Source organism: Engraulis encrasicolus, chromosome 18 (genome assembly GCF_034702125.1).
Source record: "Engraulis encrasicolus isolate BLACKSEA-1 chromosome 18, IST_EnEncr_1.0, whole genome shotgun sequence".
Taxonomy (NCBI): Eukaryota; Metazoa; Chordata; class Actinopteri; order Clupeiformes; family Engraulidae; genus Engraulis; species Engraulis encrasicolus.
The window spans coordinates 20,417,045-20,429,498 of record NC_085874.1 but is presented as its reverse complement, the minus strand read 5'-3'; the positions used below and the strand labels follow the sequence as shown (position 1 = coordinate 20,429,498).

Sequence of the window (12,454 nt, the reverse complement as noted above, 5' to 3'; positions counted from 1 at the left end):
AGTTGACTTTTTTTTCCCCCAAGATGTCGTCATCTGTTGTCTTCAGGCTGAGAAAATGTTGAATGCAGAAGAAAAAAAACTTAATGCACTTTCTCTGATATTTTCTATTAAGAACGGTTGTTGGATTACAGAGGGAATGAGTGTCCGTACGTATATCATTTAGAAAAGTGAAATAACGTTGATAAAAGGAAATGGCGGAGTCCAGAGGGTACTTGTAGATAGTTACTTGTGCACAATCCCTGGTGCTGAACAAAAAATTACATACCGGTATTTGTGGGGAAAAAAGTTCGAACACTCCTTTGGATTTTTTTTCTTCTTAAAGTTATTTTTTCTTTTTATTCATTCATTGGCAAGCATGATGACGTTTCGACCTCTCGGTCTTCCTCAGATTCCCTAGAGGTGGAAACATCATCATGCTTGCCAATGAATGAACAAAAAGAAAAAATAACTTAAGGAAGAAAAAAAATCTAAAGGAGCGCAAACCTTTTTTCCACAAAGGAGTCCTGAGGGTAGGCGTGGGGACTTGCGAAGTGATCCCGGTACTGTACCGTGCAGAGAAACCCACTAGACTAGCCTATGGAGTGTCCCATTACACACTCAGGACTCTGTTTGGACCACAGCAGCTCGCCACTCTGGTCCAAGCATTAGCATCCATTAGCAAAGATCACGTAACCGAACAGGGTTTTCCTTGAAAGCAGACATTCAGCAACGTACAATGAAGTTTGGGAATGTTAAAACTTGATAATGAGCCAGTCTGTTTTCTGGGGAGCAATACTGCACTTGCATGGTTTCAAGGTACCATTTTAATTTTGTATAGTTTTGAAAATGATCTTTTGAAAGGCCCTAGTTTTACCAGCTACCACATGCATGTGTGGTGCTACTTTAACCTTTATTGGTGGTTTTAACATGGCAAAGCCTTCAAGCTACCTCCATGCCCTTTTCACTAGCACAATGAGCCTTTTCTGTAAAAACAAAAAATAGATTAAAAAATAAAAATAAACACGTTTACAATGCATCATAGTTTTTCTCCTCAGCAAACAACACGAAACATGGATCATGTTCTAAAATTCCCAAAATGCATTTTACAAAAAAAGTTATGAGAAATAGATGAAAATTCAGTGGTACACAATTTTTAACCTTTACCTTATTATTTTCTGATTTCCAAAATGAATATTTTAAAGATGAAGAAACGTGTATGAGCTACATAGTCAACTTTATTTTTATGTATGATGTTGGAAATTCATTTTAAAAGGTGTTGAATGGAATTTGGTGAAATCAATATTCGTGAATTTTCATCATGTATTGCTCTGTGGTAAACACAGTTAGCAAGGCAAGGCAGGAATGCTGTAACATTGAACATCAAATGCAGAATGTATCGAAACTGTTTTCTTTTCCCCCTTCAGTTTCTTTGGACTGTATGTAAAAGATAATTAGCTAAACAAAGAAAATGACAAGTCATGTCAGAATGCTTACAGTACAGTCAAAATGGCATGGCTAATCTATTTTTATCTAGACGATGTCTGTGTTTATATGAGCAAATGGAATCAAGTAACGAAATGACAAGCAGTCTCTGGGGTATCCCCAGGTGTCAAAACTAAAGATTTATATTTCTAGTCCCTCTTTTAGGTATTTCTATTGGCTGCCTGTGTACAGAAACAAGTTTTGTAAATAGAGACATCATTGTTATTTTTAACATGCTATTCTTTCCTCTTCATTCCTTACTGCTCTATTATTGTCATGCATCATGTCAGTCTCCCATTACAATGTAATGTGTTATAATTAATTTATTCTGTATATGTCATGGAAGCATATCATTGTTGTTAGTGGTACAAATGTTTTGTGCCAGTTTGCACTGGGACATGTGATCTAAATAAAATTTTAAAAACTTTTGACTGTACGAAACTCTGTTTCCATCTTGTACACATGAACATATGTTCTCATAATGACTTAGTCAAATTAAATCATCCTGTTCCAGCTTGGAAAATAGGAAAATTGTTGTACTTCACAATATACACACACAACTCATTGAGATTTTGGTGTCAACTCCTACGGACACTGAACACGATTTCACATCTATTTGAAGCAATAGAAGCCTTAAAACAGCCAAGTGAAAGAAGACATTTGAACATTATCCAAAAAAATATCCAACTTATTGAAACATTTTTATAAATGCGAAAGATCCAGGGTGAATGAGACTGTCTCTTGAACGGTCATGGCTGTTCAATGATCTGCTGTGCACCTATTGCACTGGCAGTCCCAGACCCGTGCATGGTAATCTAGCATACCGGGCATTTCCCCGATGGCCGACAGTCCTCAGGGGCCGATGCCATTGTTTCTTTGAGGGTTTTTTATATTTTCTTAGAGACTGGAGACCAATTTTGAAGGAGCTGCGCAAAAAATGCTGGGGCCTTTGTGTGGTCCCAGTCTAGCCCTGGGCCAATGTCATATTCACTGCTTAATTGGCCATAATGCATACAGGGCATTTGACCGGTGGCCTGTTGATGATTTTTGCCCTGTCCTCCTACTAATAGTGGTCAGTTACTTCAAGCTTCTCTGAAACGGTATAGCATTTTGACTGTTCCACTGAGCATTAGTTCAGGAATGCTGTGGGGTGGTTACTCTATAAAATAATGACCCATCAAACCACCCATGCAAAGTATTTCACAAACAGCGTTGCATCCATTTATACAAATTACAGTGGCAGCGGCCCGGTCTGGTTTGGAAATGCCCGCCCTAACTTTTTGCTCCAGTCCAGCCCTGGTCATGTTCCGTTGCAGCGGTTCTTTTTCCACAGAGGTCCCCGCAGGCCACAACCAACTGTTCTGCCGGTGTCATGTGTCCCCCAAGTCCGTCCAGTCCTAAAAGCAAAGCACGCACTTCCGTTCCGCTACAGATTGGTATCTGTGAACATGGTGTGCTCTTTCCTGACCGTGCTGAAGCCTTTGATGGTATCCACAAACTCCTCGTCCTCCATGAACTGCAAGACAACCATCAGTTGTTATTTTTTGAATCATGGCCGATGTCTATTGATTGACTGAGTGCAAGACATGCATAGTATAAGACAAGCAAGTTGTATGTACAGTGAGTCCAATATGTATTTGATCCCTTGCTGATTTTGCCGGTTTGCCCACTAATAAAGACATGATCAGTCTATAAATTTATTATAATATGTATTCAAACATGGAGAGACAGAATATCAAAAATAAATTCCAGAAAATAACTTAAAATAATATATTTCAATTTATTTGTATGTAATTTAGGCAAATAAGTATTTGACCCCTCTAGCTAAAGAAGATAAAGTGCTTTGTGGCAAAGCCCTAATTGTCTAGCACTGAGGTCAGATGCTTCTTTTAGTTGATGACAATGTTTGTGCATATAGTAGAAAATATTTTTGCCCATTTTTCTTTGCAGATTATCTCTAAAACATTAATAGTTTGTCGCTGTAGCTTGGCAAATGGGAGGTTCAGTTCTCTCCATAGAATTACTATAGGGTTAATATTTGGAGACTGTCTAGGCCACTTCACTACTTTAATATGCTTCTTATTGAGCCACTCCTTCGTTGCTTTGACTGTATGTTGTGTATTATTGTCATGTTGGGAGATCCAAAAATGGCCCACCCTTCAGTGTAGTGGTAGAGGGAAGGACGTTTGCACTCAGGATTGCACATTACATGTCTCCCTCCATCCATTCGTTGACGATGTGAAGTTGTCCTGTGCCTTGGCCACACACACACCCTCAAACCATAATGATACCACTTTCATGCATGATGGTGAGGAGGGTGTTCTTGGGATCATAGACAGTAGTACTCTTTCTCAAAACACATTGAATTGTGATAATGCCAAACAGCTTGATTTTGGTTTCATCTGACTACAGCACCTCCTTATCATATCCGAAATCAGTCTGATGTCCGTTGGCAAACCTCAAGTGGGACTGCACAGGTTCCTTCTGAAGTAAAGGTACCATGTGTGCACTACAGGATTTTAAACCTCTGTGGCATTAAGTGCTACCAGTAGTTTTCTCAGTGATTTTGGTCAGTAGCTTTGATATCATTGCCTAGTTCATACCGTAAAGCTCTAGGGTGATTTCTTTCTGTTCTCATGATTATCAAAAACCTACAAAAGGTCAAATCTTGTATAGAACCCCAGACAGGCTGATGGATAGTCATTTTGTATTCCTCACATTTTGGAAGAAATGCATCAACAGCTGGGAAATTAATACCCAGTCTCTTTCTTGAGGCTTTGCAGCCCATTTAATCTTTGTTCAGGTCTAAAATCGTGTCCCTGATATCATTTGAACACTCTTTGGTCTTTCCCATGCTGGTGAGGTTGGAGTGTGACTGATTCACTCATACTATGGACTGATTCTGCTGATTCAATGTGTCTTTTATGCATGTTAGTATGCACAGGTGTCTTTAATTCAGATGACAAGTTGATCGGAAGTGCCCATCTGGTCTGTGGGCCCGGAACTGTAATCAGTTGGCAGGGGATCAAATACTTATTTTGCTCGATGAAATGGAAATAAATTAATATATATTCTCTTCAGTTAATTTCTGGATTTTCTTTTTGATATTCTGTCTCTCCATATTAGAATACATATTATCATAACATTTATTGACTGATCATGTCTTTGTTAGTAGGCAAACCAACAAAATCAGCAAGGGATCAAATACATATTGGACTCACTGTAAGTGGTGAAAACGTGCTCTGAAACTTGAGTTCACGAAATCGAAGGTCAAAGGGGGAAGGCAGGCCCAACCTTTAGATCAATATTTTATACAGCAATCACAACCATGTAGGCGTACTACTAGAGCACCCCATCATCACATCTGCCTTCAAATCTGAAAGCTAGACATATGGTCACAGCTGGTCCCTCTATAGAAACTCTCTGATATGGTCATTAACATTTTAAATATAATCAAAAGCCTTTTTCTGCTGCTCAGGTCCAGGTCCTCCTAACTACATTGACCTCCATGGACACCGGAGGAGGTGCGACAGGCAGCAATGCCCAGCAGGTATTAACAGCTACCTGTACAATCCTGAGGCGCTGTCTCTAAAATGTTCAGCGACGACAGGGACTAGTTTTAATATGACTCACCATTCCACTGTCATATCGCTTTTGGCGTTCCCATGGCTCTTCCTTCCCCTCCTCCTGGCTTTTCGTGTCTATGACCTCGCTGATGCTTCTGTGCAAGGAATTTGGGGACTGGGCGTTGAGTGTCGAAAGATGCAGGCTGGACACAGTGACAATGCCACCTTCTTCCTCCACAACTTTTCTGTCGACCATTTCCTGGAGTTGAACAAGGCTACATTAAATCATGCTCAAAGTACGTAGGCTACTGTATGTCAAGAACAACAGTCAAATATTAATATTGAAGATGAATCTACTTTAGAGAAGGCACAGGTACTGCCCTTTACTCCTACATGTAGGCCCTACTCAAGCAATAGGTCATTCCACAGATAATCTCATTTATCAGGCAGAAAAGTTCAGATAATTAACTGCTCAGTCAATTTGCCAGATTTCTCCTAGATGATCATGATAACTGATTCAGTGTGCAACGTTGTGAGTTGTCCTCCAGTATGTTGTTAAAGGACCATCCCCAAACAAACATGATCATTATTGAAAATTGTACATTATATCCAGTGATGGGCAATCTGGACTCAGAAGCTATAATCCAGTTCCACATATTCCAACTTGGGTATTTCAATTCGCTTAGTAAACCAGCGCCACCCGCTGAATTACACATCCAATCTCACATTTAGGCTGGTTTCTTTGCTTGTTGTTCTGTATATTTCCTGTGCACTTTGTATTTGCTAGTGATGTTGGCTATGATTATGTCCTCTTTTGAAAGTCGCTTTGGTTATAAAGTGTCTGCCAAATGTAATGTAATGTAATGAAAGTGCTTGAAGGGGCAGGTGAACCGCTGAGAGTCTGACCTCACGATGAAGGGTGAAGCCTTTGAGGGTCACAAAGTTGGAGGCGGCCGTGGTGTCTGGCACTGTGTCAAACTGAAAAGATGAAGACATCATTTGGATTCAGGTACAGTACATATTTTGTCAAAGAATATAATAAGAAATTATTAATTTTATCATTTTATCCTATTTTTAATGTCTGGATTTATTTTTTTTTATTTTTTTTTGGGGGGGTATGGGGAAAAACACCACTTATCATTTAATCGTAAGTGGACAGATAAGGTCAATAAACTAATTCATGAATGAATCGATAATTCAATAGTTAAGAATGAGTCCCATTACCAGGTAGGAGTTGCTGGGTGTGGACACGGCCTTGGGCCCCCTCTTCTCCAGGGGCAGGGACTCCAGGGGGGGCCGCACCCTCTCCAGGGGGGGCTGCTGGCGACTGACAGTGCGGTGCAGCAACAGGCCCAGGGCGATGCCCAGCAGCACCAGGGCCACCCCCGCCATCACCACCATGAACCACAGCTCCCGGTGCACGGGCACCTCCCGGCCCTGAGAGCCTGCCCGCTCGCCTGCCGGGGTGGGCTCCTCCTGCTCCAGAGGCAGGGCGGGCAGCAGGGTGAAGGCGGTGGAGGAGGAGTTGGAGGGGCCGAACGTGAGCATGGGTAGGTAGGTGCGCTCATTTAGCTGCTCACACAGGTGTAAGGGGTAGGTGTGTCTGCAAGAGGAGGAAAATGATATGGTGTCTTGGGTTCTCAGAAAATGAACATGAGATGACTTGGTCACGCGTGTTGTCTTGTCAGCAAAAAAGGAAGCAATCTGCCCAAGAGGCTTTTTTTTTTTTTTTAAATTGTTGGACATGATGATTGTCAGCTGAATATACACATTTTTGTAACAACTGTTCCAAGTTGGTTCTCAGAAAATAAACATGAGAAGACTTGATCATGTGTGTGTCGTCAGCAATCTGTTCAAGAGGCTTTTATTTATTTATTTTTAATTTAGTCTGACATGTTGATTGTCAATGGCAGAATATATTTTTGTAACAACTGTACCAAGCATTTCTGAACTGTGTACTCTTTATGAATTATTTGTTATGCCCATTTGTCCTCCTCTGGCCTGTGCTGTGAACTGGGTGAAGTCGTTCATGTGGGCCAAATGATTTATGTAACTTGTCGTGTGGATATTTCTGTACCTTAACAGATGTGTCTGTGATGATGATAATAATGAGCATCATGATGTGTGTGCGTGCGTGCGTGCATGCACTTGTGTGTATGTGTACAGTTGAGGACGATATTAATAGCCCCCCTCCTGAAATTAGACATTTATCTTGAAGAATGACCATTATTAACCGTTTCTGTTATTCTAGAAACAAATACACTGATGGAGATAATGTTCAATGAGTTGAATTTGGATTTTTCTATTGTTACGATGAGTTTAAACAAAAAAGGGCAAAAATGACAAGGACAAAATGATTAGCCCCCTGATCATTAATAGTCAATATGGTGCCATTTATGAACCAAAACTGACAACAGGCTCTGATAAGTTGCTACCTAGGTTGGCACATGCCCCACTAGGGATTTTGGCCCATTTCTTCACTGCAAAGTGTTCTAGCTGGTCCAAATCGCATGGATGCTGAGCATAGACATTAACCACAGACTCTCAGTGGGATTGAGGACTGGACTATGAACGGGTGATTCCAATATCATGGTTTTAGTGTCCTTGAAGAACCTCTGAACTAATCTAAATGTATGCTTTGGGTTACAATGTTGTTGGAAGACCCAGCAATCCAGATTCAGACCCAGACTCCCTGTGTCTGAGGCTGAATAACAGACTAAACTTGATGCCCCATCACTATGTGTAACTGTGGAAACTGCTTAGCCTCATTAGACCAAAGACGCATTGGACACCTGCCTAGATGATTGTTATTGACCTGGCCTCACCTGGAGGTTTTTTCCCCCCCAAGAAAGACAGTTGTTAGGGCTTGTCATCATATTGGGCTTTGGGGCCATCATCACAGAAGAACCCCTTTACTAAAGGCAGTGCCTATCAGAGTGTTATTGAGCTTTGCCTGTGAACATTTGAAAGTCAAAAATGAGTTTTGAACGTCTCTGCTTTCATCTGATGATATTCAATTGCACCTGCTTTGATGCATGGATTCTGCTTCTGTCAGGTGAAGAAAGGGATAGGCCTTGAATCGTTATAAGATGGTTTCCACAATTAAACATGGTGGTGGATGCATCATTCTGTGGCAGCCTCAGCCACAGGAAACCTTGTTTGGGTGTACGGCACCATAAAAACTGAAAATTATGATAGAATGTGGAAAGTGACCTTGCAAAAATATGCTCATAGAGGGAGCTAAGATCTTCACTGGATCTTTCAATAAGATAATAACGCAAAACTTGCATCCACAATAATTCAAGGATACTAAAACCATGGTCATGGAGTGGTTCAGACCTCAATCCTTTAGATAGTATTTGAAGAGTGCTGAAAATGAATGTCCACCCTCAACATCCATGCAATTTGGACCAGCTTAACTATTTGCAATGAAAAAATGGGCCAAAATCCCTGGTAGGACATGTGCCAACATAGTTAACAACTAATCAAAGTGCCTGGTGTCATTTTTTTTTCATAAATGGCACTGTATTGACTATTAATGATAAGGGGGCTAATAATTTTGTCCTTGCCATTTTTACACTTTTTTGTTTAAACTCATTGTGAAAATGGAAAAGTCCAAATTTAACTTATTGGATACTATCTCCATGGTGTATTCGTTTCCAGAATAACATACATTTATTAATAATGATCATTCTCAATGATCAATGAAGAGATATGTCTAATTTCAGGAGGGGGGCTAATAATATCGTCCTCAACTGTATGTGTGTGTGTGCGTTTTGCATGCGTGCATGCCCTCGTGCGTGTGCGTGTGCGTTTGCGTGTGTGTGCGTTTGCGTGTGTGTGTGTGTGTGTGTGTGTGTGTGTGTGTGTGTGTGTGTGTGTGTGTGTCCTCCTGTACACACATCGAATATGCATAGCCAGTATTCCTACTATGGGGCCAGTGTGTTCCTATTACATGTAACTGCTGATTGAAACCTTAGAACACACAGCACTTAGTGCATGATAACAGTATAACAGTAGTCTGGTGATCTATGCTTGAAGTCAATGAGATACATTTGCTTTAATTAAAGGACTAGGTCCAGTGTGGACACTTAAATAATTGAGTATAGGCCTATAAACAGATCCATATGTTTTATGAGCCTGCTATTGTCACAGGCCAACTTTGTGGATAAAGTTGTAAATGTAAGTTAAGACGTTTTCTTTCACCCCTTCACCAGGATTCTGAGCAGCAGAAATTATAATGTCCTTTGTGGCTTGTTGTTTTAACCTAGTGTTTCTCAACGGGGGCGTTAGGGGGCGTTGAGAAGGATACAGGCTTATTAAGAGGTCAAGGGGGCGTTGGTAGGCTTGTGATGAGGCCAAGGGGGCATTTGTTCAAAAAAGGTTGTGAACCACTGTTTTAACCCATCGATTTTTTTTTTTTACTAAATCCTAAAAACATTATTTGTTGACAGAATGATACAGTGTTGTAATCACAGACGCTGCTAGCATACAACCAGACAGACATTGTAGACTGATGTAGTTTTTTTTTTCTATTCAGTCGATATTGTCAACACAATTCCTAAAGTCATAAATCACAAAATACACATGAACATCCATTAACATTCAATTGTTAAATCATTTCTAACAGCACATTTAAAAAAATCCACCGAGCTGTAGCCCATGTGCACATGATGTTTTGATCTCTCTCTCTCTCTCTCTCTCTCTCTCTCTCTCTCTCTCTCTCTCTCTCTCTCTCTCTCTCTCTCTCTCTCTCTGATGCACACGCGTGTCACGTTCTTGCAGAATGTGAGTTCTGACCCAGATCCCTCTGACTCATGTGCACCCTGCAGCAAGCAACTCTGACCCTATGAGGACACACACACACACACACACACACACACACACACACACACACACACACACAGAGATACACTCACAAAGATACACGCACGCAGGCACACACACACGCACACACACACACACACACACACACACACACACACACACACACACACACACACACACACACACACACAGATACACTCACAAAGATACACACGCACGCACGCAGGCACACACACACTCACTCTCTCTCTCTCTCTCTCTCTCTCTCTCTCTCTCTCTCTCTCTCTCTCTCTCTCTCTCTCTCTCTCACACACACACACACACACACACACACACACACACACACACACACACACACACACACACACACACACACACACACACACGCACACGCACATGCATAGGAATAGAAAAGGACAGATATGGAAAGGAGGAGAGATATGATCCAGAAGGCTGTGGGATAAAGAGATAGAGACAGCACCACAGGGGAAATCAAACACAAATGGAGATAATCACTCACCAGCCTGCGTTTCCATATTGTGTTTGGACTCCGTTTTTGGCATCTTCTATTATTGCGCTATACATGGGTCCCCAGGATGCTGTTGTGTTAGTATGTGCGTATTTGCAGTGGGAGAGCACCTCTTACGCCATCAATATTTCACATCACCCAACCGTCAGGCGGACTGACATGGTTCCCCAAAAGCCTCACACCGATTCCACGGATTGTAGGAATCGCCCCAATTCCAATAGGATATGTTCCTCTCAACATCAAAATTCCTTGATAGTGAGTTAAAGTTATGGTTACGCCATATAGGCAGAGAGGTCGTTGGTTCGTCGGAATGTGTAGCCGGAATTCCACACAGCTGTGTGGCGGTGCAGGCTGCCGTCCCCTGGGGTTCCATGGTAACGGGACCGTGAGCGAGGCTCGTCTCGAGTTACCTGGCCTGGCCTGGCTGGCCCATTATCATACCCGAACACCTGAGTGAAAGCTATTCTCCTACAACCATACACTGCACTACTGCAAGCGCATGCACATACACACAAATGCATGGCCATTAAAGCAAGCATATATGCCCATACACAGTACACAAATACACCTCACTGTGGCAAGCATAGGTCTACTGTGTACATATGTGACAGGTCTAGCTTATGGACACACTGCAGAGGAGGCTGGGTTGGTCTGATCTGTATTTATTGTCTGCAATGATAGGTGGTACACAAAACAGGATACAGGATTAATACAGGTTTCGTGGCTACTTCGGTCAACGTCGTGACATCCTCCAGGCGTGTTCTGAAGTAACCACGCAACGTACCACCATATCAACCCACGAGAGCTACCAATAGAGGGCGCTCTCGTACCATTTATGATAATTTTACAACGAACGCAGATGTACTCTGTTACATACACCCCCCTAAAATTATGCAAAAATGGTACACCGGACAGGAACGATGCAGAAAAATGCAAAAACAAATAAGAGAGACAGATAGATAGAGGACAGGAGAGAAAAAGGACTGTGGATCTCGAGCATTAATGTACTGAAGTCAACATAAGAAATTCTTCCATAAGAAGTGTGTAAGAATGGAGTGGTACCAACCCCAATACCTATCACAGAGTAAAAGAGATGCCATTTACACCTCACGGACGTACATATCTTGGCTCTATCGTTATAACCTTCAAGTCTGGTCTCAGCAGACAGGTCAGAAAAAGAGAAAGAGAGAGAGAGAAGGACAGAATCAGACTGTCTGTACAGCACTCCTGTGAGCGCTAGAGTTATTGAAACCAAAAACAGATCCTATGAGAGGCCCTGCAAATCCCAAGAGCCTTTGGCTAGACATCTCACAAATAAGCCGACGTGGGTGCCTAACGCTTCTCCCACACCTTGTCGTAACCAAAGGAGCTTGAATACTCTGAGGACACGTAAGGCCGACATGCTCAGGCCTAGTCTCACTAGAATCAGTAGTGTCAGAAGGAGTAAAGCAAGTATCAGTAGGTGTATGTGTGACGTGGACTGAATCAGTGGAAGGCTGTATGTGAGAAGAATGTGACAGAGTCTGGAGTGCCACTGAGTCCATGGAAGCATCGTCCGGCAGCACATCGGACTGGGCGTCATCCACACTCATTGGCAGGGGCTGCTCGACAGCAGTCTCATCTGGGGGGGTCCCATCCTCCATATCTGCTTGACTTGCTTGACTAGGCGACTGCATGAGCCAGTCCATGGTGCGCCTCTGAACAGCCTCCGGGCTGGCTACGGTAGCGGGGCTCTGAGCACTCTTGCAGGACACGGCAGACTGTGAGCCTCCAAGCGACACAGAATCCTCTTGATCAGCACACATCAGGAAATCGACTGGGAGTAGCAGGTTTCTGTGCACGACTTTCTCCTTCCCTGTGACACCGTCTCTGATTCTGTAGACATTGATTGGGGATCTGACTGACACAACGTCGTAAGGCGTTGAGTCCCACCGGTCAGCGATCTTCCTCTTCCCAGTGATCCCACGATTCGCCAGCAAGACCCTGTCTCCCACTGCTAGAGGCTGTCCTCTGACCTTTCGGTTGTAGATCACGGCATGGCGGTCTTGCTGCTTACTGGCATTTCTTTGAG

At 42.5% G+C, this 12,454-nt stretch overlaps 1 protein-coding gene across 1 annotated transcript; it reads right to left on the bottom strand.

Annotated features, from left to right (window-relative positions):
• Positions 1-2,108: 2,108 nt before the first annotated feature.
• On the bottom strand, positions 2,109-10,858 carry si:ch211-57i17.5 (usherin). Its single transcript, XM_063222417.1, has 5 exons — positions 10,375-10,858; positions 6,252-6,630; positions 5,934-6,005; positions 5,095-5,286; positions 2,109-2,977 (listed from the first exon to the last, which is right to left on the bottom strand). The coding sequence occupies exons 2-5, from the start codon at positions 6,573-6,575 to the stop codon at positions 2,888-2,890; spliced, it is 678 nt and encodes a 225-aa protein (XP_063078487.1). The 5' UTR covers positions 6,576-6,630; positions 10,375-10,858; the 3' UTR covers positions 2,109-2,887.
• Between the last annotated feature and the right edge of the window lie 1,596 nt (positions 10,859-12,454).